At 60.9% G+C, this 25,351-nt stretch overlaps 2 protein-coding genes across 7 annotated transcripts; one reads left to right on the forward strand and one right to left on the reverse strand.

Annotated features, from left to right (window-relative positions):
- The first annotated feature begins 17 nt into the window (after positions 1-17).
- On the forward strand, positions 18-19,256 carry LPIN3 (lipin 3). Of its 6 annotated transcripts, XM_061437602.1 has the most exons (22): positions 18-103; positions 191-303; positions 5,129-5,276; positions 5,357-5,550; positions 6,746-6,841; positions 7,014-7,279; positions 7,481-7,564; positions 8,894-9,014; positions 9,182-9,524; positions 10,647-10,746; positions 10,878-11,038; positions 11,400-11,493; positions 11,564-11,633; positions 13,492-13,584; positions 13,661-13,704; positions 14,415-14,553; positions 15,908-16,056; positions 16,260-16,346; positions 16,781-16,933; positions 17,143-17,257; positions 17,353-17,456; positions 17,695-19,256. In XM_061437602.1, exons 4-22 carry the CDS (start codon positions 5,359-5,361, stop codon positions 17,837-17,839), a joined length of 2,556 nt encoding a protein of 851 aa, XP_061293586.1. In that variant the 5' UTR covers positions 18-103; positions 191-303; positions 5,129-5,276; positions 5,357-5,358; the 3' UTR covers positions 17,840-19,256. The 6 variants fall into 6 exon arrangements, with proteins under 6 accessions (XP_061293586.1, XP_061293588.1, XP_061293583.1 ...); XM_061437604.1 differs by lacking the exons at positions 18-103; positions 191-303 and adding an exon at positions 923-1,130 and having other exon boundaries at positions 4,847-5,276; positions 7,484-7,564; XM_061437599.1 differs by lacking the exons at positions 18-103; positions 191-303 and adding an exon at positions 923-1,130 and having other exon boundaries at positions 5,081-5,276.
- A 607-nt stretch (positions 19,257-19,863) lies between these two features.
- Positions 19,864-24,929, reverse strand: EMILIN3 (elastin microfibril interfacer 3). The gene is made up of 4 exons (XM_061437606.1): positions 24,724-24,929; positions 23,231-23,353; positions 21,926-22,149; positions 19,864-21,656 (listed from the first exon to the last, which is right to left on the reverse strand). The coding sequence occupies exons 1-4, from the start codon at positions 24,888-24,890 to the stop codon at positions 19,870-19,872; spliced, it is 2,301 nt and encodes a 766-aa protein (XP_061293590.1). The 5' UTR covers positions 24,891-24,929; the 3' UTR covers positions 19,864-19,869.
- Between the last annotated feature and the right edge of the window lie 422 nt (positions 24,930-25,351).

The following is a 25,351-nucleotide window of genomic DNA, read 5'->3' on the forward strand; positions in this document are numbered from 1 at the left end:
GCCCGCGGCTTGCGGGTCCATGGATGCTTCAAATCTTCGCGCACCTGGACTTCCAGCTCGGCGAGAAAGCTGGTCATCGCCTGCCCTCTGCTGGCCGATGGAGGTATTGACCCCACTTCCGCTCCACCAGGGTTGCATAGGCGGGATGGAATGAAGAGCGGGCATTTATTGAGTTCCTGCTGTATTTCAGGACCGAACTGGACGCTGGGGTGTAAGCATGAACGCGACCTGCTCTCACGGAATTCCAAGATACAGACCATAACATCAAATTCAAGCGAATATGAAATTATAGCTGTGGGCCATGTGAGTGAATAATACGAGGATCCGATCCAGCCTTGGAGGAGGGTCGGGGGGATGTTGGAGGTGGGATTAGGAACTCCAAGCTGCCCCTAAGAGGGGACTTTCGAGCGCCTGATGCTTCACAAAGTCATTTCAGGTCATCTCGAAAATCCTGCAAGGGCGGGGGCGCTATCCCCATAAAGCAGAAAGCGGGGTCAGATGGGGGAAAGAATTTACCAAAGTCGCACAGCGAGCTAGGAGCAAAGCCAGGCAGGCTTAAGTCGGCTCGATTCCAAAGTCCTGGCTTTTCCGCGGTTCCCGGGGCTGGGGTGGTGGCGGGCCACGGGGATGGTCCCTCGGGGAGCACTAGGGCGCGGGGCGGGGCGGGGCGGGCTGGAGCCCGGGGGCGGGGCCTGGAACTCGGGGGGCGGGGCGGACTGGAGCCCGGAGGCGGGGCGGACTGGAGCCCGGGGGAGCGGGGTGGACTGGGGCCCAGGAGCCGGGCCTGGAGCTCGGGGGGCGGGGCGGGCTGGAGCTCGGGGGCGGGGCGGACTGGATCCGGGGGCGGGGCCTGGAGCTCGGCCCCGCCCCGGACACTGTAGGTGAAAGGGCGCCCTTGGGCGTGGGGATCGGGCAGGGCGGGCCTCCCTGGTGGGTGGAGTCTAGACGGATTGGGACCTGCAGAGGCCGCCCTTAGCTCGTGGAAGGGGCGGAACCGGGATCTCGCCCAGTCCTAGAGGAGCCGGAAGTGGCTAGGGAGTGCGGGGCCGGAGACACTTTACCTGCTGACCCTGTGCCCTCAGGTAGAAGCGGCGCTCCGGGATCCCGGAGTCCAGTGGGCAGCTCCCCAGGTAGGGCCCAAACAGGGCCGGAGATGAGGTCCCCGTCCCCCGCCCCACCCGGCCCCGCCCATCTGCCCTGCCATCTGACCCTCATTCCTTCCCGATCCGGGCCCGACTCCCTCTCCAGATATCCGAAGGGAACTCCGGGGTGGTGGAGCCGGGCCTCACTTCATCCCTCTCCCAGACTCAGCGCCTCCGGGGTCCCGGGACATCCAGAATGGGGGATCGGGAGAGAATGAGATATAAAAACCTCTCTGGGGGAAAGTTTCACCACCACCACCACCCCCAGCTTCACCCCTCAGGCAGACTGTGACGCTAGGGAAGACACCCACCCTCTCTGGTACTGAGTGTCCTCAGTTGCAAGACAAGGTCTGACCCTTGCCCCGCCGGCCCTGAGACTGGGCAGGTCAGAGGCAGCAGCTGTGAAGGCAGCTAGGGATCCTGGGTGGAATTGTCTCTCTTGCACAGCTGGAGCAGGGCTGACCCTCCGACACCCTCTGGTCCTAGACAGAGCACTACACGCCACCATCCCTGAATCTGGGAGCCCAGAAAGGCTGAGGGCTGACACCCATGGCAGCTTGTTCTGCCTTCCCTGTGGTGGGGTTGTGTGCAGGCCTGGTGGGGTGGGGTGGCATGTAGATGTTTGTGGACTCTGAGGCCTGGGCACCCTGGCCTCAGCTTTCTGAGGCCTGCAGAAACCTGCCACTCAGCTTTCTCCTATCCCAGCAGCTCTCAGCTGGGGGCAGTTTTGTCCCCCAGGGGACATTTGACAAAGTTTGGAGACAGTTTGGTTGTCAGCAAGGCCACCATTTGCAGGGCCTTGAATGCCAAGTTAAGTCTGAACTGTCAACTCAGGGCCGGGGCCATGCATTGGAGTCTGACCTGTCCTGCCCTCAGCACCAGCCTGAGTGAGTGAGGACAGTCACGATTCCGAAAACAGTGCTGCAACTGACAGGTGGTGTGTCTGGGCGTTCAGTGCCTGCCGCTGCTTTATACCAATTATGTCATGACTTACCCAGGCATCCCTGTGTTATTCCCATTTAGGAGGCTGCGGCTGAGGCTCAAAGAGATGAAGTGACTTGCCCAGGGTCACAGCTAGTAAGGGTCAGAGAGACAGTCTGGTGCCTTAAACCACACTGCCTGCTGCCCCCCAGGATCTGCGCATTGGTCACAAAGCCTTGATCTAGGACAGCAGGAAAGAGGGGGCCAGATGAGCAGGAAATTGGGGAATAGGATTCAGAGGCCTTGGGAGGGAGGGGTAGCCATGAGTCCTTAGAGGAATTAAGCTAACCAAGTTCCCAGGGGAAGGGGACATATTTGGTTTTAGACCTGTGAGTTTGAGGGTAAAGGGGAGTATAGGGGAGCCAAGCAGAGCTCTCCTCCATCCAGAGCAGACCAAGGAGGCAGAGCTGGTCCCAGAGACAGGAGGTGTCTTCAGGAATGGGTACAGGTAGAGGGAAGGGAGCCCAGGGCTTGACTCACAAGGCTCTCCCCCTCCCTCCAAAATACTGAGCAGACAGAGGTGGGACATCCACTCGTGAGCGGGGGAGCAAGGAGAGGAATGAATTCTAGGCTCCCATGACATTAGAGCTGAGAAGGTCTGAGAAATCCAGGCCGAGTTTCATAGAAGGGGAAACTGAGGCCAGCAAGTTACTTGCCAGACCACATCCCACGAGTGGATCAGAGTAAGACCCGGCTCCCCCCTCTGCCACTGAGCTTTCTCCTATCCCAGCGGCTCTCAGCTGGGGGCAGTTTTGTCCCCCAGGGGACATTTGACAAAGTTTGGAGACAGTTTGGTTGTCAGGAGGGAGGGTGCCACTTGGCATCTAGTGGGTAGACCAGGAATGCTGCTAAACATCTTACAAGCCGCCCGCCAACCCCACAACAAAGAATTATCCAGCCCCAAACAGCAGTGGTGGTAAAGTTGAGAAACCCAGGAGCAGGTGGAGCTGAGCCTATCTCCTCTGCCCCTTCCCCGCCCACCCACCACCGACTCTTCTGCTCTGTGCAGGGCAGAACGTTGCCCCCACTCCCAGGGTGCCCCTCTCCTGCTTTTGCTCCTTTAAAAAAAAAAATTGTATATACTTATTTATTTTTGGCTGTGCTGGGTCTTCCTTGCCGCGAAGGCTTTCTCTAGCTTCGAGTGGGCTCTACTTTTCATTGCGGTGCGTGGGCTTCTCATAGCGGTGACTTCTCTCTTTGCAGTGCCTGGGCTCTCGGGTTCACGTGGTTGCAGCTCCTGGGCTCTAGAGCGCTGACTCAGTCATTGTGATGCATGGGCTTAGTTGCTCCACAGCATGTGAGATCTTCCCGGATCAGGGATCGAACCTGTATCCCCTGCATTGCCAGGTGACAATGCAGGATTCTTAACTGCTGGACTCTTTGCCGCTGAGGAAGCCAATGCTTGCTGCTTTAATATTCCTAGAAGCTTCTGGAGTCTTCTCTGTTTTCCTGGGCTCAGTGATCTAAAGCCCTGCCCATCACATGTCTCTCTTTGTCAGTGGGTCTCCCATATTCGTACTGTAGTGTTAAGGATGGAGAAACCAAAGTGGGAGTTTTCACCTACCACGCAGCAGGCGTGCCTTGCAGGTAAAAGATGTGTTCAATTTGAGTGACATTTTAGAGGAGTCCAAAGAGTTTCATTTTATCCCAATTTCTCACTTTAGCAATTCTCATAGGACTTTATCTTTGTGAAGCTCTCTGTTTCTAACTAGCTCCCAGGTGATGCTGGGCTCTGGAGCAGCACATTTGGGATTTTAGTGAGGCATTACAGGGCTGTGCAGAGAGGGCGGCCCTCTTTGTAGATGACTGTGGTGTGGTTTGGGGACCACGGAGGGGAAGGAACCATGGTATGGAATCAGGAAACCAGGATATGAGTCATCACTCCCTCCCCCCATCTATAGCCTGCTGGCTTCATAGGGTTCAGATAAGTCACTCGACTTGTTTGACAGGTGATCTTGCATGGCAGGTCTGCCTAGAGGATGCAGGATCAGAAGGAAGTGCCCTGTGAAGGTGGGATGGTTTGGGTCCCGGCAGCCAGAAGGGTATAGCCCACTGCCATTGGCCATCAGGGAAGGGGTGATGAGCTGAAGCTGGTGGGGCGGGCACCGGGCCAGCGTGGAGGTGGTTCTCATTATGGCCCTGGCTCTTCTCCGCAGCTGCTGTGGCTCCTGCCTCTGGCTGACCCAGCTCTGGCTGGTGTGAGAGCCGGAGGGACCAGTTTAGCTGGAAGAAGAAGGAACAGCTGTGATAGGCCAGGGGCCAGCCCAAGGCCTGAATGTGGGTCTGAGGAGTGGGGTCAGGGCTGAGAACTATGACTACAGACACTGGGATCAGGTCGTGGCTATGAATGGGCTTCCCACATGTCCCAGGGAAACTGGGAAGAATTTGGGAGTTTGGGCTTTAAATTTCGTAGTTTGGGCCCAGCTGTGAGGGATGCCTTGCTGTAAGCATCTGAGAACTGAGCAAAGCCTTGGGTACCAGGGTTACCTCCACCCTTGGCCCCCTACACATTAGCCACAATGGCCCTGCAAGGTTCCTTTTACTCCTAGGACCAGGAGGCAGCAAGCAACCCATTTCTCAGATGGGAAAACTGAGGTCCCCTTCTCCCCCTCTGCCTGGGACTGTCCCGTGTGACCCATGGGGGCCCTGGGCCTGATCTGCCATGAGGCTGGCCCCTCACTGTACCCTAACTTGGGGTGCCTCCCCTCTCCCTGCCTTCACAGTCAGGCCATCCCAGAGGTTCACACCAAGGGCTCTGCAAACACCCAGGCCTGGGAGCGAATCCTGGCTCCTCTCCTGACGAGTGGTGAGATCATGGACAAGTCACTCCGCCTCTCTGAGCCTGGCTTGTCTGTAAACAGGGATAATGACCTGCTCGGCCTGCCTGGCGGGTTGTCGTAAAGACGACAGGAGCCCTGCCACTGAGCACTGTGGTCATGATTACTCATGGCATTTAGAGGCTCGCGGCGCCCTGAATGGCCTTACCCGGTGCCCCGATTTGACAGAAGTGAGCATTGCACTTGGAGAAGGGAAGCAGCCCCACGGCCGGCTGGGATCAGAACCCACGTCTACAGGCGCGCCTCCCAGCCCATCACGGCTGCGCGTCTGCGGAGGCACTCCGAGGACTACCAGGACCAAGGCCGGAAGCCTGAGGTAGGTCCCGGGGGGTCAGGCTGCGGGGCCTTCCCCAGAAGGGGGGTGGGCCCAGCACCTCCACTTTTTCCCCGGCACAGCCATGAACTACATGGGGCAGCTGGCGGAGACCGTGTTCGGTACGGTGAAGGGCCTATACCGGGGCCTGAACCCGGCCACGCTGAGTGGGGGCATCGACGTGCTGGTGGTGAGGCAGGTGGACGGCTCCTTCCGATGCTCGCCTTTCCACGTGCGCTTTGGCAAGCTGGGTGTCCTGCGCTCGCGGGAGAAGGTGGTGAGTGTTGGCCAGGAGAGGGGCCCCCCGGGGTGGGGGGTGGGCTCTGGGAGCCAGGACAGGACCCAGACCTCCCTGGGGTGGCAGTACATCCTCTGGGCAGGCTTCCCTTCTTTTGTATTTTCTTGGGGTTGGATTGGGGCTTCTGGTCCGGTAGGGTCCCTGCTTTCTCCTGCAAGCAGCATATCAGGGCAGGCTTCTGTAGTGGGGCTATTAGACTGGCTTCAGCTTCCTGAGACCTACCTGTGTGCTCCTGGTAAGTCACTGCACCTGTGTGAGTGGGTACATTCTCGTCTCCCTGATGATGAACTCGGAGCTCACTGGGGACAGGTAGGCGGAGTTACTCACAAGTTAGTTCCTTCCCCTTAGGAGACCAGCTCCGTCTTCGCGGGGCTCAGACAAACATGACAGATTTTTATTTACACCGAGTTCTGGTCTGGTGAGCCCAGACCCCCTTCACAATAGGGTGACTTTCCCAAATCCTAATAGGAGAGTGTAACCTTTCGGGAGATGGTGTAGCTGACTGGTTAAGGGCTTGGGTTGTGGCCTCAGACTTTCTGAGTTCATAGCCTCACTTGGCTACTTCCCAGAAAATTACTTAACCCCTCTGAGCCTCATTTTCCTCATCTGTAAAGTGGGGATGATGATGGGAGCTATGGCCAGGGGTGGTTGTGAAGGTTAAATGAGATGGTCTGTATAACACACTCTAGAGAGTGCCCAGGAAAGGGTCATTATTAACACTGTTCATGTCATGCACAACTGTTCGGGTGTGCTCCTGGATGTTGGGACCCACCAGTGACAAGATGGATCATGTTCTGGGACTTCCCTGGTGGTCCAGGGGTTAAGACTCCATCCTTCCAGTGCAGGGATGTGGGTTTAATCCCTGGTCAGGGAACAAAGATCCCACGTGCCACATGGGGTGGCCAAAAAATCATGTTCTTGTGCTGGTGGGCTGTGGGAGAGACAGGAACACAAAAACCAAGGCATGAACAAGAATATTGAGATGGTGAGCAGATACCCTCAGAGTGGGGATCGGGGGCCCCCCAAGGTGGGGAGGGAAGAGAGAGGTCCAGAAAGTGCAGTGCGCTGGGACAGCAGGCAGCCTGTGTCCCAGGACCAGCCTGGAGGCCAGTGGACAAGAGGTGGGAGTGGAGGACGACAGCGGGGACCCCCGCTCCACCACGCCCCGTTACAGGTGGACATCGAGATCAACGGGGAGCCGGTGGACCTGCACATGAAGCTGGGGGACAGCGGGGAGGCCTTCTTTGTCCAGGAGCTGGAGAGCGATGAAGTGAGCGCATCTTCACTGGTGACCCTCTGGGCAGGGCCTGGGGTTTGGGGCTGCCTTACCTCCGTGAGGAGCTCGGAAGCCAGCAAGTCACAGGGCCATGCGACCGCCGCCCCGTCCAGCCTCCAGGCCTGTTTTCCCACCCGCTTAGCCCTGCCCCTGCTTTGCTCCACAGGAAGACGTGCCTCCCCGCCTATGCACGTCACCCATCCCTTGGGGGGGCCTGGCGGGGTTCCCTTCGGACTCCCAGCTGGGCACCACCAGCGAGCCTGACGCCAGCATCGCGGGCATGGCCTCCAGTGGGCGGAAGAAGAAACGGCGCAGGAGGAAAACCAAGCGGAAGGAGGGCACGGTGGCAGCCGATTCTAGTTCAGAGGAGCTGGAGGCGGGCGCTGAGAGTGAGCCATCCCTGCTGGAAAAGCCAAGGCCGGAGCCCCCAGGGTATGTATGGGGCTGAGGGTGTGGGCACGCCACCTGGGCTTCAAGCTCAGTTTCCTCTGGCAATGCTGTGTGACCCTGGGCCAGGTCCTTGACCTCTCTGGGCTTTCGTTGCTTTACTTCCTCGGTGATGTCCAGGCTTCCATGCCCTGCCCAGGGTACCTGTCCTGTCAGTGACCGTTTATTTCCCCATGGCCCCCTCAGCAGCATCCAGCCAGAAGGGGAGTCCCCTCCGGAGCCCAAAGACATCTACCCCTACTCTGACGGCGAGTGGCACCCCCAGGCCAGGTGAGCGTCCAGGAGGGCTACAGGCAGAGACTCAAAGCCAAGGCCCCTGAGAGGGGTCTCCATGTACATTTTGCCGATGAGTAATGATACAGAACATATTTATTGCATCTACCACCCTGTATATCTTTTGTGTAAAGTGTTGATATTCAACTGTCTTGCCCATTTGTTTTTTTATTGCAGTAAAATACACATGGGACTTCCCTGGTGGTCTAGTAGTTAAGACTAACTACTAGTTAAACTGGAGAAGGCAATGGCACCCCACTCCAGTACTCTTGCCTGGAGACTCCCATGGACAGAGGAGCCTGGAAGGCTGCAGTCCATGGGGTCGCTGAGGGTCGGACATGACTGAGCGGCTTCACTTTCACTTTTCATTTTCATGCATTGGAGAAGGAAATGGCAACCCACTCCAGTGTTCTTGCCTGGAGAATCCCAGGGACAGGGGAGCCTGATGGGCTGCCGTCTCTGGGGTCGCACAGAGTCAGACACGACTGAAGTGACTTAGCTGCAGCAGCAGCAGTAGTTAAGACTCCACACTTCCAAGGCTGGGGGCATGGGTTTGATCCCTGATTGGGGAACTAGGATCCCACATGCTGCATGGTACAGCCAAAAAGTTGAAAAGAAAAAACATAGAGAATTTATCATTTTAACCATTTTAAATAATTCCCTGGTGGCTCAAGCGGTAAAGAATCTGCCTGCAATGCAGGAGACCTGGATTCTATCCCTGGGTCAGGAAGATCCCCTGGAGAAGGGAATGGCTACCCACTCTAGTATTCTTGCCTGGAGAATCCCATGGACAGAAGAGCCTGGCAGACTAAAGTACATGGGGTCGGACACGACTGAGCAACTAACTCATCGTCAGCCATTTTAAGGGACACAGTTCAGTGGCATTTAGTATACTCACGGTATTGTAGAACCATCACCCACCTCGAGTTCTAAAGCCTTTTCACACCCTTAACGGAACCCCTAAACCCATTAAGAAGTCACAGCCTGGGACTTGCCTGGTGCCCCAGTGGTTAAGACTCTATACATCCAACGCAGGGAGTGTGGGTTCAATCCCTGCTTGGGGAAGTAAGATCTCACATGGCACACGGCCCAAGAAAAAGAAATCACAGCTTTGCCCATTGTTGTTTTCTCTTTTTTTAAACTGGATTGCCTTCTTATTGTTGATTTACAGGAGTTCTTTATATATTTATATATTCTTTATATATTCTAGATCCAACACAGGTACAAATCCATGTTACACACACACAAAAAAACGTTCCCAGGCTGGAGAGGGTGGCAGGGGGCGGCCGGCTGGCTTTGGGGCCCCTGAGTTCTTGCTTCCTGCAGCCTCTCACCAGGTGAGCTAACATCTCCCAAGAGTGACTCGGAGCTGGAACTGCGGACCCCCGAACCCAGTCCCCTGAGAGCGGAGTCCCACATGCAGTGGGCCTGGGGGAGGCTGCCGAAGGTGAGTCCCCTCTGTGTCAGCCCCCCAGCCTTACCTCTTAGAGGCTCCATGGCCCCTGCGGGTCAGGACTGGAGTGACTGAGACTTGGCCTGCCTCCCTGAGGCCTTGCAGGGTGTGAGAAGCAGGCCCTTCCCTGTCCCCATCGTGCCCCGTCTGTTTGATTGAAGGTGGGCAAAGCTGAGTGGCCCGAGTCCTCGGTGGTCGCTGATGCCAGCTCCAGGACAGCTTCTCCGCCTCAGGGGGCGCCCAGCACCCCCTCCACCTCTGTGATTGGTGTGGACCCTCCGGGACTCCCAACCCTGCAGAGAGGGGCTGGCACTGACCTTCTTCAGCCTGACACGGAGGCGCCCGCTCTGGCGGGTCCCCCTCTTTCTGCCCCTGAGAGGGAGGAAACCAAAACTCAGAGTTCTGGGGACGCGGGGCCCCGTCCTCCATCCAAATCCTGGAGCTGGGCTGCTTTGGAAGACCCCGCTCACACCCGGAAGCCGGAGGGGGTCTCCCAGAGAAAAGGTGAGTGATGGCCGGACCCCTCCCACTGCTTCCCTGGCCTCAGGTTATCATCCCCTGAGTGGACTCCGGGACTTCAGGCACATCTAAGCACCTACTGTGTGCACTGTGTCTGGCCCAGCCCTCCTTGTGGGACTCACAGTCCCATGGCGCAGACAGATGACACAGGCGTAAAGCAGGGAGAGTGTAACGTGGTACATACCAGACAGAATCATTGGTTGGGATGGGAGCTATTTAAATCATGGGACTGGGGAAGGCCTGTCTGAGCAGGTGATGCCTGAGCTGAGACATGGGCCATAAGGATCCAGCCAAGTAAGGACCAGGGGAAGAGAATTCTAGGCAGAGGCAACAGCATGGCGATGAGGAGGGAGAGAGGTTTCGTGTCTAGGAACCGAGGCAGATGGTGTTTCTTAAGCGAGGCCAGGGAGAGTGTTAAGAGAGGAAATTGGCTCCTGAGCTGTCCACATGGGTAGTCACTGGCTACAAGTGCCTATTTAAATTAAAAGTGAAAGTGAAAGTAAAAGTGTCAGTCGCTCAGTCGTGTCCGACTCTTTGCAACCCCGTAGACTGTACCCCGCCAGGCTCCTCTGTCCATGGAGTTCTCCAGGCAAGAATACTGGAGTGGGAAACCCATTCCCTTCTCCAGGGGATCTTCCTGACCCAGGGATTGAACCGTGGTCTCCTGCACTGCAGGCCGATTCTTTACCGTCTGAGCCACCAGGGAATCCCCAAATTAAAATTAATTGAAATGAAGTAACACTTGGAGGACTTCCCTGGTGATCCAGTGATACAGACTCCCCACTTCCACTGCAGGGGCAAGGACTCAGTCCCTGTTTGGGGAACTAAGATCCCACATGCCCTGTGGCGCGGCCAAAAAAAAAAAATTAAATAAGACTTAAAATTCCATTTCTTCATCAGGCCACGTTTACGTATACCCCACAACGTCGTGTGGTCAGGAGCTACCGTAGTGCACAGCGCAGGCCTGGGACCTTTCCAGCCTTACAGAGGGTTAACCCTGGACCAGACAGCGCCACCTTGTGGTCCTCGGGGGTAGGGGACGCAGAGTGCTCCCAAGAGTGCACCTCGCTGGGTTAGGCCGACAGATGCCCCCGCCTCTCCCGCCAGGTTCCCTGAAAAGAAGCCAGCACCTGGGCCCCAGTGACATCTACCTGGATGACCTGCCCTCCCTGGACTCTGAGAACGCAGCCCTTTACTTCCCCCAGAGGTGCCCGGGTTCTGGACTCCAGGGTGTCTTGGGATCGAGGCCCGTGGGGACAGGGGTCGGCTAGCAGGGGCCAGGCCCTCCTCCCAGCTGCCGCCTCCTATTCACGTCCCTGTTGGTCCTTTCGTCCCCAGCAACAGTGGGCTGGGGGCCGGGAAGTGGAGCGCACCGGACAGCCTGAAGCCCCTGGGGGACTGCAACCCCGAGCAGGAGCCAGAGCCCATTGCGGACACAGCAGACGCAGTGGCGCTGTCCCTCTGCGGGGGCCTGGCCGACAGCAGGGACGTCTCCGTGGGTATGCTCGGCGGTGGCCCCTGCCCTCCCGAAGACTGAGCCCAGGGGGCAGGAGAAGGGAGGGAAGACCCTCGAGGGTGGGCAGCGGAGGTGTGCGTGAGGCTTCATGGAGCCCACCCTCGGCCAGCAAGTGCTGGGCGTCCCCAAGACCCCATGGGGCCAATGTTAAGTGACACCGAGCTGTGACTCCAGGATGGCCTGGGGTGGGACCAGCAGATGCCAGAGCCCTGGGGAGCCAGGAGCCCTGCTCTGGTCAAGCTGCAGGAGGCCCCAGGGGCAGAGATGGGGCAGCCGGGAGGGGCGGGGACAGTGGGTCAGACGGGACATCAGCCTCACCTCTCACTTTCTGCCTCTGCGCCCAGAGAAGTTCAGCCAGCACCTGGTCTCCTACGAGGACCTCGCCCAAAACCCCGGCCTCCTAGACGACCCGAACCTGGTGGTGAAGATCAACAAGCAGTGGGTACTGGGACTGGGCCGCTGGGTCGCCCCTTCCTCCACAGCCCTGACACCCCATCTATCTCTGCAGGCATTATAACTGGGCTGTAGCTGCCCCCATGATCCTGTCCCTGCAAGCCTTTCAGAAAAACCTGCCCAAGGTAATGGTTGGAGCTCCCCCCAGATCTCCTGGGGGAAGTGGCCATAGCCTTGGGGGAGGGGCCCCTTGGCAAGGAAGGGGAGGGTGGGCAGAGATGGGCCTGGGGCTGATGGACGGCAGGACCCACTTGGGGAGGAGAGACTCAGGCTCCCTGAAGCCTTGCCCCAGGCGGTGTAGCCGAAGCACCCCCCTTTCCCTGGCTTCCTGCCATGGCTAAGTCCATTTGGAATGGATTTCGACTTCAGAGGAATTCAGGGCAAACCAGAAGCAACAGAGACGTGTCTTCAGCAGGAGCTTTTTGGATCTGAGAGACAGTCTTGGGAGGTGGAGGTCCCACCCCTCACCTTCCCCGGAGACCCTCTCCAGGCTGGGCTTGGGGTTTTGCTTTATCAGCACACAGTTGTTGAGTACCTACTATGTGCTGGGCCTGCACCAGGGAGAGTCACGCCCTCATAGGGAGATACTTAACCAGAAACTCAGTCAAATGAGTATACAGTTCAACTGTGAGAAGTGGGAAGGAGCAGTCTGGGGTCCTTTGAGAGCCTCCAGCAGGGGTTTTGCTGACGTCTGAAGGGTGAGTAAACGAGGGTGGGGAACAGCCTGTGCAGATGCTCAGAAGTGGAAGATCCAGTCTCTGTAGTCCCTCCCAGAACTTCCACCCCTCACAGGGCTAACCTGCACCCAGCCCTTCTACCCCTCAGGAGCCATCCAGGGCCCCACCCTGTCTGGCCCATCCTTATTAGCTTGGTTAGGCTTGCCCGAATGACCTGATGTTGACAGCGGGTGCCTCCCATTGGTGCCCCTCAGCTCTGCCCTCTGGTTGGCTGTAGGTCTAAGCTGGGACCCCAGAGCCTGTGGGAAGGGAGAGGGTCTCCCCCGGCACCCCCCGCTTGGCTCTCCTCACCTTAACCCAGACAAACTCAGGACAAACTTAGGAGAAGCTCCACCAGCCCAAGTGGTGGGCACTAAGTCCCTTAAGTCGTGCCCAACTCTGCGCAACCCCATTGACTATAACCCGCCAGGCTCCTCTGTCATGGGATTCTCCAGGCAAGAATACTAGAGTGGATTGTCATGCCCTCCTCCAGGAGATCTCCCCGACCCAGGGAGAGATCGAACCTGCAGCTCTTACGTCTCCTGTATTGGCAGGCTGGTTCTTTACCACTAGCGGCACCTGGGAAGCCCCAGCCTCTTCCCTGCCCAGGTGGACACCCTGGCACTTGTCCTCCTGACTTGGGTTCTCCATTTTGTATTTGCAGAAAGCTGATGAGTCTCCTAGGTGGGCCTGGGCTGAGCTATCCCTAGGATTACCTAGCACAAACAGAATCAGATATTTTCACAGGGTCGTGCTTTCCCCACCAGACAATGATGGGTCACGTGTACAGAGAAGGAGGCCGCTCAGGGGATAGATCACTAACCTTAGAAATTGCCCACGTTGGTCTTGGAGGTTGAGGGTGGTATTGACTAGAGACTGTCCCTGCCGCCACTTGGTGGCATCATGCAGGGAGAACCAGATCTTGAGAAACTCCCAAAGCACTGCCTTTGGCCACTAGAGTAGGGCTGATGGTAGTAGATCTTGATTCATGAAATCTGGAGGCCAGGCCAAGGCTGGGCTAGAGCTGGGGGATCAGCTCTAGCTGGGGTGGGGTGGAGGCAGGCAGAAGGAGCCTTTGTTCTCCCACGCTTATCTCCTAGAGTCATTGCCCAAGACGGGGGTGAGTAGGCTTCTTTAGCCTCCACATGTAGATAGCACCTTGCTCTAGGGTCAGCCCCAGATTCTGGGGTCATGGGGGTCGCCCGGGCAAGGTAAGGTGGGTTTGTGGGGGCAGGAGAAAATGCCAGTGGCCTTCCTCTGCCCGCAGAGCACTGTGGACAAGCTGGAGAAGGAGAAGATGCCCCGGAAGGGAGGCCGGTGGTGGTTTTCCTGGCGACGCAGGGATTTCCCGTCCAAGGAGGTGGGTGATCATGGTCCCAGGGTGGGCCCGCGTGGGCAGTGGGCGGGAATTCACTAGATGGATATTCCCCCCACAGTGCAGCGCCCAGAGGGAGAAAACCGCAGTGCGGGAGCAGCGGGGGTAAGTCGGATCTCGTGGCTGGGGCTCTGCAGCTGGAGCAGGAGCTGGGGAGGATGGCCGAGGGGGGCGGGTAGAGCCAGCACCCCTCCCCTGCCGTGGGTCTTTGTCATTCCACAATCACTTCTACACCCCTTCTTCTTCCTGGGACATGTCCCCATTTCACAGGTGGGAAAACCTACATACACCAAAGGTCTCACAGCCAGGAAGTGGCAGAGCTGGAAGGGGTACCCAGACAAGGGGCTACCTTATGAAGGAGTGGAGCATCCTGTCTCCCGCAGGGGCCAGCTGACCTTGCTTCCTTTTCTCATGTCTGAAGTGGCCCAGAGTGTCCAAGCCTGGGTTGGGGGGTGGGGGGCGGTTATCAAGGATGGGCTGACTGCTCCCGCGGCAGGTGGGATTGGCCAGGACAGAGCTCTCAGTTCACCATCTCCGAAGCAGGTACCAGAATCCTGACCATGGAGAGCACCCTGGGGGCTGGGCGCCCTGCATCTCCTCTCCAGCTCTGTGGAGTCACCCTTTTGGGTGGAGACCCCCCTGGCCTGCGTACTGGTGCCTGCCACCACCCGTTAAGTGGGCGGCCCCTAGAGGGAGGGGTCCCTAGAGGTGCAGGGACATGTGGCAGGCTTCCTGTGACCTGGGTGAGGGGTGGGCGCATACAGGAGGGAAAGCCTTGCCTGGGGGAAGTGGCTTGAGAGCTGGTCCACCCGCAGGGAGAAGACAGAAGCCCTGAGCAGCGAGGACGACACCCTGGACAGCCCCGTCATCCTGGAGGCCCCCTCCCCGCCCCCGTTGCCCCCAGCCCACGCCCGTGCCTACAAGAAGTCCCTCCGCCTCTCCTCCAGTCAGATCGTAAGTGTGTGCAGGTGTGGGGGAGGCGGGGCTGCGAGAACTGTGTTCCCAGGGCCCTTAGGGCACGACTGTAAAACAGCTTGTGTTCACCGAAGCCCAGAATCCATCCCCCAGCATCTGCCATCCTCCCCTGGGGATGCCTGTCTGTGCCACTTCTTCACATGCCAGCCCTTTTTTTTTTTTTTTAAGTCGAGTATTAGAGAAATGTGAGAGGTAAAGACACCCCAAGTGACAGAAAACTCTGAAAATGTCCCTTTTCAAGCCAAGTCTTGAAATGTCCCTTTTCAAGCCAAGTCTGACCTTGACCTCCCCAAAAGGACAAGAAACTGGTGGGTTAGTAACACCGTTCTCTGGCAGCCACCTTGCAGGGGCATCTCAGCCATGACTGCTTCCCACCCCTGGACAAAGGCAGGGAGAAGACAAGCCCATTCTTTGGTGGACACTCTGGCTAGAAAAGCCCCCTCTTATGTATAGAATCTTAAAATAACCTGCAGGGACTTCCCTGGTGGTGGTCCAGGGGTTAAGGCTTTGCACTTTCAATGCAGGAGGCACAGGTTTGATCCCTGGCAGCGGAACTAACATCCCACCTACCCTGCAGCATGGCCAAAAGCAATTAAAAAGAAAAAAATGTCCCTGTAGTGGGTTGGCTGGCTCTGGGTCTGCCCTTGGAAGCTACAGGAAATCAAACGCTGATGACAGCCTCTCAAAGACTCTGGTAACCCTAGGCCCCCAAGTCACACCCTAGAGTCACTGTGGCTCCTGTAACAAGAATGTTTTTTTCCCAAGTGTGACTCTGGCCAGGGAGGTGCCCAGCAGGGTCTGGCCAGCCTGGTACAGAGTAGCTGCTATCTGTGTGGTTCTCAGGGGCGCACACCCAGCTTGGGGATCAGCCAGGTCACAAGCTGTGACCCTGATTCTTCTCTTTGGACCAAGGGCAGGGCTAGGTCTCTCTTCAGGGGGAGATGTCACAGGTACCCTAGCCTCAGGCAGGGGACTGCCGGTGAAGATCCCCTCAGTGCCCACTCCACGGAGTGGGGTGTCTCCGCCTAGAGCAGTGTCGGCCCCGAGGCTGACGTGAGAAACCTGGACGGGGGTCACGGGCCAGGCTTGGTCCATGAGCTTCATCTCAAAGCTCCCGTGCCCGGCGCTGTACGGGCCCCACCAGCAGCCCCTCGAGTCCTCCTTGTGGCCACCTTCTGCCTACATGGCTGCCTCTGATGCATTCAGGAAGGTTCCTGAGTTGGGAGGAGCAGGAGAAAGAGGCCTGTGGAGGGGCAAGGCCACAGTGTGGGGGTGGGTGGTGGAAGGACAGTGTCCCGCTGAGCCACGGCCCCCCTCCCCCGTCCGACTCCAGCGGCGCCTGAACCTGCAAGAAGGTGCCAACGACGTGGTCTTCAGTGTGACCACCCAGTACCAGGGCACCTGCCGCTGCAGGGCCACCATCTACCTGTGGAAGTGGGACGACAAGGTGGTCATCTCCGATATTGACGGCACCATCACCAAGTGAGGCGTGGTCAGCCGTGGGCCGGGAGGGCCTGGGGACTCGCCTCCCTCTGTGCTAGGGGAGGGGGTGAGAGAGAGAGGGGCCCGCCCTCCCAGTGGGCTATTGGGGGGTGGGGGTGGGGGCCCACTGGGCCACACCCCCTGAGCTGGAGGGCCACGTGGGACTGTCTCCGAGTAACTGGGTACTTACTCTGTGGGTCTAGGTCGGACGCTCTGGGCCACATTCTGCCCCAACTGGGGAAAGACTGGACACATCAGGGCATCACCAGTCTCTACCACAAAATCCACCTGTGAGTGCTGGGCTGGGCAGGGCCCCAGGGAGGGAGTGACAAGATGTCTGAGGCCACCCTGGCCTCCACCCCCGGAAGCCAGGCTTGGGGACCCAGGGCAAAGGAGGAGCCCGGGGCAGGTCCCTGGAGTGGGGAGACCTGTTGGCCCTCAGCTCTGTGAAAGGCTCATCTCCTGGGGCCGGGCCCGGGGCCTGAGTCTACCTGCTGGCCTTCCTGCCGTAGATGAAGCCTACAGACTGGCCCGAGTTCTCGCCTCGGGCCTGGGTCCACCTGGGCCTCGGGACTCTGTGCGTGTCCCTTCTCCCTCCCGGGCCTGGCTCAGCTGCTGTCCTAAGCCCCTCCCGGCAGAGGCGCCAGGGTTGCGCTTAAGCCGATCATAGCCACGAAGACGAGGTGGGTTGGGCCGGTCTTTTGATTCCGCGTCTCACCCGCAGAAACGGGTACAAGTTCCTGTACTGCTCGGCACGGGCCATCGGCATGGCCAACCTCACCAAGGGGTACCTGCAGTGGGTGAGCGAGAGGGGCTGTGGCCTCCCTAAGGGCCCCATCTTGCTGTCCCCCAGCAGCCTCTTCTCTGCCCTGCACAGGTAACTGCCCCGCGGGACGCAAGCCCACCACTGGGGCGGGGCAGGGCAGGGAGGGGAGGTATGCAGGCCCACCGCCAGCCTGGGCCCGGCTGGGCCAGTGTCAGGCCTCGCTTGGGCATCTGCTGGGTCAGACCCTGCAGCCGTCCCCTGACCCTGCTCATCCGGTCGCGCGCTAACCCCCTCCCTGCCCACGGCCCCGGCTGCCGCAGGGAGGTGATAGAGAGGAAGCCGGAGGTGTTCAAGATCGCCTGCCTGAGTGATGTCCAGCAGCTCTTTCTGCCCCAGGAACAGCCCTTCTATGCCGCCTTTGGGAACAGGCCCAATGTGAGTGTCCCCTCCTTGGGGAGCAGGGGACGCTGAGCTACCGGCTCTACCCTTCCCAGCCTTCTGACCCCCTGACCCCTCCTCGTCTCCCGTAGGATGTCACTGCCTACCGGCAGGTCGGCCTGCCTGCCTGCCGCATCTTCACAGTCAACCCCCGGGGAGAGCTCAGCCAGGAGCTGATAAAGAACCACAAGTCCACGTGAGGGCCTGCCACGTGCCCCCATGCCCCAGCCCTCTCCCCAGGGCCCAGTGCCACCTACCTACCTGCCCCTGGGGACCACCCCCCTTCCCTCCCAGCCCCAGGTCCAGGGCTCCCAGGCAGAACGCAAGGTGTCCACATGCGGTGATGGAGACCTGCACCTCTGCCAGGTCCAGGGCTCCCAGGCAGAACGCAAGGTCTCCCCTGCCGTGATGGGGACCTGCTCCTCTGCCCGCAGGTACGAGCGGCTCAGCGAGGTGGTGGAGCTCCTCTTCCCGCCTGTGGCCCGCGGCCCCAGCACAGACCTGGCCCACCCTGAATACAGCAACTTCTGCTACTGGCGGGAGCCGCTGGCCCCCGTGGACCTCGACGCCTTGGCCTGAGCCTGCCTCCGGCTGCCCGCCAACCATGGCCCAGCCCAGAACTGACTGTGTGTCCCAGGGCGTGGGGGTCATAAAGCCAGGTGCCCACTTGGCCAACCTGCTGAAGGGGAGGAGGGGGGCTGCGAGCTGGCCGTGGCCTCACCTGTCCCCGGGTCTTGGCCAGCTGAGCTACGGTGAGGGGGCAAGGGGGCCGCTGCTCCAGGCCTCGGCGTGGCCCTGCCCTATAGCCAGGAAATGATTGGGTCCTTGCGGGGGTTCTCTACACCCTTGACGTCTCTTTCCCTCTTCACCTGGGACCCGGGTTCAACTCCTGACAGGACAGAGATGAGAGAGGCCCCTCTGAGGCTTGAGGCCTGTACGCCCAGGATAGGGGCCAACCATCCAGGGAATAAATTGTCTTCCAGCCCTCCTGGGGAGCCTGCACTGTGCCCTCTGAAGCGAGATCCTCCGTAGCCCCGGCCCCTTCCCACAGCTCTAGAGCCAGCCAGACGTCACTGCGGTCCCCCGCTGGTACCCTGGCGTCTCAGCCCATCCAGACCCCAGAGGCACTAGGACCCCCCTCCCCAGCCTCTGGGGAGGGAGATGCCATACACCTGGCCCCTCCCCGCACCTCCATGGAGGACACAGCCCTAGACTCTGCCAGGGAGGCAGGGGATGACCTGCCTGGCCCGCTCCCCACACCCCCGCCCCCGCCAGCCCTTGCTGGTCATTTCACCACCCACACAGCTGCGGCATGAGTTTCTGTCTGAAGGGCTGTGGGAAGCAGGGCCGACACCCCACTGCCGCCATCCCTCCCACCGCCTTTGGGGAAGAAAGGACCTTTAGACGGGCTAAAAGCTTTAATCCAGGCTTGCCCTACCCACCCCCCCCACCACCCCCCCAGCACCAAAGTGGAGGGCAGAACACCAAGTGTCAGGAAGGTAGAAGGCGGGGCTGCGAGCTAACCGGGGGCACCCAGGCCCCCCTGGGGGAACCGAGGCCGGAAGCCTCAGCGGGGTGTGAGAGCCAGACAAACGCTTGTGTTCTCATGCTGTCATACCTGAATTTCTCACCCCGTTGTGAATATCCGCGCAGGGCTGGGGTTTTCCAAGGATGTCGGAAACTAGGCCTGGAGCCCTTGCTCTCCAGCCGTGGCCTCCTGCCCAGGGTCTGGCCTCATTCGGGCCATGACGTACATGAGGGCTGCCCTCCGGAGGGAGGCTCTAACCTGGGGTGGGTGGCGGATTTTCCCCCAAATGGAAAGCAGGGGACCAAGCGGGGACCAGAGTACCCTAGAAATGTCTTTGGGGAAGGGAAGGCAAAAAAGGATAAATTACAGTGGGAGGGGCCTCCAAACATCCTTTCCGCCAGGAAAACACAGCTGCCTAAGCCCTCACCTTGGGGGAGGATCAGAAGGAATAAAGAGTGCTCTTGCCGAGTCCTTGTGTTTCCATTCTGTCCTGAAGGAGCCAGGGGGTGGGCGGTGGAAACCTCTAGTCCTCGGTTCAGAAACAGTATCCATGAAGCTGCCAGGTAGGAGGACCGTGCCAACGGGCACCGCCTTCCTGAAGAAACTGAGCCCAGATGGCCGAGAAGAGAAGCCAAAGGGACAGGGTGGCCAGAAGCCTCTGCGGGCCTGGAGCTGTCGTCACTGAGCCAAGGGAGCCGCAGAGACCGTGGTCTGAGCAGGGACCTGGAGGTCTGTGCGCAGGTGCCGGCCAGGGCGTCTGCAGAACACTTTGCAGACTAGATGCTGAGGTCTCAGGGCCACCCCGGCCTTGAGGCATGAAGTACCAGCTTTGACCGTGATCCCGAATTGTCCAGCTGGTGCAACACCTAGGGTGGGTTTTGGTGCCTGGACAGTCAGGTGAAGCTGGACCAAGACTGTTCCTTCAAACCCTTACCGAAATGGCATCCGCGCTGGCCAGGGGAGGCTGGGAGACACCGCTGGGCAAGGCTGGGCTCTGGTGTGTGGGGGGGCGGAGGCAGCGGGGAGGGTCTGCTCCCAGGGTTGGCAGGATCTGAGGGGGTTTGGGTCCTGGCCAGCCCACCTAATTGGCCTGCCCTGGCCGCGCCCGATCAGCCAGCTGGGCACGGCAGTCCAGCAGATCATCCCGGAGGCGGGCGATGTCCTTGGCGTGCTGGCCCAGCGTGCGATTCAGCTGGTCCACATGGTCCCACAGGCCCTCCCTGGGCCCTGGCGACTCGGCTGGCAAGCTGTCCAGGCCCGCAGCCAGCAGGCCCAGCCTCCTGCAGGCACCTTCCACTCGGGCCACCCTCTGATCGAAGTGTCCCACCGCGTGCCGGAGCTCCTGGGCCGTGTCCTGGCAGCGACTCAGCCCGCCAGCCACCTCAGCCATGCTGGCCCTGAGCTGCTCCAGCTCCCCACGCAGGCTCAGGACCTGCCTGTGATCGGCCCGAAGCCGTGAGCCTTGGCTGCTGACCTGCTCCTGGATGGCATGGACCTCAGCCTCCACCTTGCGTTCCCGCTCATCCAGGGACGTGTTGGCGGCCAAGAAGGCATCGGAATACTGGCTGACGGAGTCGCTGAGGCCCGTGAGCGACTTGCTCACAGAGTTCAGGTTGACCTTGAGCAGGGTGATCTCGCCTTGGAGAGAGCTGCCCGTCGCTTCCGCCAGCTGCCCCTGGACCTCAGCCACGGTGCCATTGAGCTGCTGGAGCAGGACCGCGTGGCTGGCCACCTGGCGCAGGAGGGCCTCACTCCGGCTCTGCCAGGCCTTCACCTCGGCCCCGAGCTTGTCCAGGACGGCAGAGGTGGTGCCGGGGGTACACGAGGTCTCCAGCGAAACCAGCCTCTGCTCCAGCACGGCCAGCTCCGTCTGCACGAGGGGCCGAGCCGGCCTGCCTGGAGGGGCGCGGTCGTGGCTCAGCTCCCCGGCCAGCGTCACCAGGCGTTCCTCCAGCCTCTGCACACGCTCTTCCAGTGTGGTGTGGAAGCCGCGCGAGCCCCAGCCCCCTTCCTCCATCCCCAGACAGCAGCCCCCGGCTCCACCCCCTGTCCCGTTGGCGGTCTCCACGCCCTCCAGCAGCCCATCCATGCCCCCCTCGAGCATGGCGGCAGACAGCCGCGTGAGGTCATCCCCATCGGGGGCGCCGCGGCCCCGGTGGGCCTCAATCACAGCCTGCAGGTTCCTCTCGAGGCTGTCCACGCGGGCCCTGATGAAGGCCAGCTGCCCGCAGCAGCTGCCCCCGCCAGCCACACTCAGGCCCTGCAGCCGGGTACCCAGCTGTGAGAGCTCCCGGCGCAGGGCCAGCTCTCGGCCATCGAGGCTCTGGTGCAGCCTCCGGCTGGCCGCTTGGCCCTCCTCACACTGCTGCCGCACCTCCTGCACGTGCAGATCGCACGCGCTCTGGACGCCCTGCAGCTTCTGCTCGAAGCCGTCCAGCAGGCTGCCCCAGAGCCGGTGCAGCCGTCGGTCCACGTACTCGTCCAGCAGCGCCAGGGAGGTGAGGGGGGACGGGGGCGCATCCCGCAGCCGCTGCAGGTGAGCCTCGTGGCCGAGGGCTAGCCCGTGCACTTTGTCCAGCAGCTGCACCTTGGTCCGGAGTGTGTTGCTCACCTCGGTCACCTTGCTCAGGATCTCATCCAGGGGCGGGCTGAGCGGTTTTCCAGCTCTGTCTCGGGGGCTCACGAAGCCCTCAGGGATGACCCCAAAGCCCATGGGGGTGGCAGGAGCCCTGGGTCCACCAGTCATCCTACTGGGGTCGTCACGCCTAGCCACCAGGCCGCTGAGGGTACCATATGCTTGTGCCAGGCGCTGGACGTCACCCTCCAGGCGTTCCAGCCGTTCACCAAACAGCCCCGGGCCTTTCCTTCCTGGGAAAGAGGAGGTGAGAACCCCAGGAGTATCACTGGCCTGGCTCACTCAGCTTGTCCTATGGCCCAGATGCCGAGAGATTTTCTATTCTAAGCCGACCTTGCTGGGCATGGCTCCCCGCCAACAGCTGTGGCAGGGGGGCTCTGGGGGGCTCGCCCTCATGCCCAGAGTGAGATGCACCCTCCCCCACCCGGCTCGGGCTCCGCCAGCCTGGGTCAGTCCCCAGAAGCCTGATCACCTTGGTGGGGGTCTCCGTGGGCAGACTCACCATGGGGGCTTGGGGCCACTCTGCTGGAAGGAAGGGGCCTGGGGCCCGGGCCCACCTGCCCAGAGGGACTCTGGGTCTCAGGCTCCGGCTGAGGTGGTGTGGCCCCGTGGTCCGTGAGGTGCTCGGGACAGCCTTCTCCAGCGAGGCCAGGGCAACAACGCCAGGCAAGGTCCGTCACCATCTTGTAGCCCACCTTGTATCTGGGTCTGAGCACCGAGCGGTACCTGGGCCGGGGGCGGGAGAGGGCAGGGCTCTGTGTCCGTGGGCAGGGGACCCTGCCCCCTGCTGGGACCCAGGGCCGCTCTCAAGACTCTGGCAGAAAGGCTGGACGTCTCCCAGCTTCACTGCCCCGCCAGGATCTCCCCCTTGTCTGTGCTAGCAAGGCAGAGGGGTGGCAGCAGGCCTTCCAGAGGCTCCGAGATGCCTTAGGAAAGGGGCAGGTCAAAGCCCCGCCCGCTGTTTTGCTGGGGCCAAAGACTAGTGGGAATTTAGCCCCCAGACTCCCCAGACCACTTGGACCCCCTCTGGCTCACTCTGCCATCGGAAATTCCAACTCTGGCTTTGGCGGCACCATGAAAACTTCTGACAAAACCCAGCCTCTCCCCTCTGGGTAGGTGAGAGGCAGGGCAGAGAAGCTGAGGCAGACAGCCCGTCACACTGCCTAGGGGCCACTCCCTATCTGGGGGGCCTCTTACTTCCTTCCCCTCCCCCCTGGCCTGCTCCCAGAATTCAGCTCTGGCCCGGGAGGCTGGCGGAAGGGCACCTTTGATGCTGAGCACAGCAGAGAGGCCCAGGGATGCAGGGGAGTGCTCCCCATGGGGACTCCCTCCTGTTTACCCACTGATACACGGGAGCAAACAGGTCTGTCTTCAGACACACATTTGAACATCTCCAAGTACAGACCTGTGAGTCACACCTGCGTGCAGCACATCCTCGGCCCACCCATCTGGCTGAAGCCCCAGATCTTGGGCTCCCAGCATCTTACCCCTGGCCTGCCTTCTCCACGGTCAGCGCCACCTTCCCTGGGTCTGCCCACGGGCCCCCTCTGCAATCAGCCATTGCCAGTGTGACTCTCTGCTCGCCTCTGTCCCCACCCCCCTCTGCCTTGTGCTGCTGCTCCCCTGGGACCCTCTGTGGGCTCCAGCCTGAGCCTGCCCTGTTCCCTGCCCGTGTGGGCACAAGGGAAGGCCCTTTGGAATCCCAGGAGTCGCAGCCCTGGTGGAGCCGGCTGCTGCCCTCCGCTGAAGGCAGGCCTGGAGCTTGTGCCCTGGGATCCTGAGTGGGTGGGACTGGGGGTGCACTCACGTGACTGTCCCAGGGCACTTGGGCCCCCAGCCGCACTGCCGGTATTCAGCCTTTAGGTAGCTCTCCACTCCCTCCTGTAAGACGCAGGTCACATTCCTGTGCACGACGTACGCACAGAGGGCCCTGCAGGGGAAAAGGGCATCCTTGGAATACCTGGCCTGTGCCAGGCCCCCTGAGGCTGCTCCTCCTCCCCTCCCCAACTGCGGGCCTTAGCAAGAGACCAGACTCTCATCTCTCTGCCTCTTTTTTTTCTTGTCCCACCTTGGAGGATCGTAGTTCCCCGACCACTGATCAAACCTGGGCCAGGGCAGTGACAGCACTGAGTGCTAACCATTGGGCCACCAGGGAATTCCCTTCTGTGCTTATCCCTTATTTCTGGGATCCAGGGCCCTGGTCTTGGGTCCAGCCCCACTGCTGATTTCTCGGATCCCAGCCTCCCCGTCGGATTGGTCACCGGCTATGTAAGTACAATATTGAACCAGGCGCCTGGTGCAGCCACCCTTCTGGCCTGGGGAAGAGGCCCACCCTGGGTTTTCCATGCCACACTCCCCACCCCTCTCCAATTCCTTCACTGGCTCTTCGCTCCTTATCATGGCGTTGAAGCTTCTGAGGTCCCAACTTGGTGCCTTTGAGACCACACTTCGCACCTTTCCTCCCCTGACTGACTCCTGGGGAAATACATCCCACCTTGGAGTTTTCCCGCTCCTATCTTAGCTCCTGGTTCCCTGCTCTCAGATCACTTTTCGTACCACCTCCTCCAGGAAGCCAGCACTGATGCGTCCAGGCCTACCGAGTGTCAGTCACGGGCTGGCTGGCTGTGCTTCTCCTATAATACCGCTCAAACTCAGCGGGAGCTCACATTCAGCTAGCTCCTAACTCACCTGAAACTACTCAAGACCAGACGCTGTGGCAGGGGAGGCCGCTGCCTGGCAGATGCCAACTACCTGCGGACTGGACCCATAGAGCTCTGGAGCCACAACGCAGGCCCAGGACCAGGGGGCCCCTGACCAGCTCTGCGGCCCAGCCACATGGGGGCTCCTCAAGGGCTGCGCGGGTCCAGGCTGACCGCGGGAGGGGGCGAGCCGCAGGGCGCACGGCTCCATCTCCTACCTGGCGGGGCAGCGGGAGAGAGGAGATGGCCCGGCGCGGGATGGGGGTGGCCCCGCGTGCTCCGCGCGCTCGGACCGTCCGCCCTCCCTCCGCTCCCTCCACCTGGTCCGCTGCGCCCGGAGTCTGCACACAGCGCAGCTGGAAAATGTTACTTCGCTGGAAAGGTTTCCGCGGGCACTGCCAGGACCCCAGCCGCCGCGCCAGGCCCCCTCGGCTTATTTTCCTTCACCAGCCCCGCAGCCCCCCGGAGCGTGGGGCGCCCGGCCGGGCGGGGGCTCGCCCTGGGGTGCCCGGCGCCCCCGCGCGCGCGGCCCGGGGCAGGTGGGAGCGCCGCCCGGGGCCCAGCCCTCCCGCTTCCCGCCCGCGGCGCGGCCCGCGCTTACTTGTGCGGCCCCGGGCGCAGCCGCGGGCGCCATCCCGTCGTGTAGAGGCTGTAGCGGGAAGCACCCGGAGGCGCGGGCCGCGTGAGGAGCGGGGTGCCCTTGGCCTGCGCCCCCGAGAGCAGCGCCGCCACGGCGCACAGCCAGACCGGCAGGCGGCGGCGGCCCATCGCGGCCCCCGGGGTCTCCACCTGGCCCCGCGCGGGGCCCCCGCCGGGTGTCCGCCCGCCGCCCCGCCGCTCGCCCGTCCGGGTCCCGCCGCCGGTCGCGGCCCCCGGAGCTCGCTGGCCCGGGCGCCTGGCGCTTCGAGGCGGCTGCGTCCCGCCGAGTGGCCGGCGCTGCTCGCGCCTGGGGCCGCCGAGGGGAGGCGGGAGGCGGGCTCTGTGCGGATTAGCATAAATTTGGGGCCGCGTCGCTCTCCTCCGCCTGCCCCCTCTCCGCCGCCAGCCCCCCGCCCCAGCTCCCGGCTGACGCCCGCGAGCGAGAGGTTAAGCAGGGAGCAGCCCCGGGGTGGCAGGGGCGCAGGTCGTCGACGCCCCGGGGGAACCCCCCCAAACACACCCATCTGCCACCGTCGTCGTCCGCGTGCACCCGGTGGCGGTGAGAAGTCGAGCCAGACCCCTGGGACCGG

The sequence above is a fragment of the Bos javanicus genome, chromosome 13 (genome assembly GCF_032452875.1).
Source record: "Bos javanicus breed banteng chromosome 13, ARS-OSU_banteng_1.0, whole genome shotgun sequence".
NCBI lineage: Eukaryota > Metazoa > Chordata > Mammalia > Artiodactyla > Bovidae > Bos > Bos javanicus.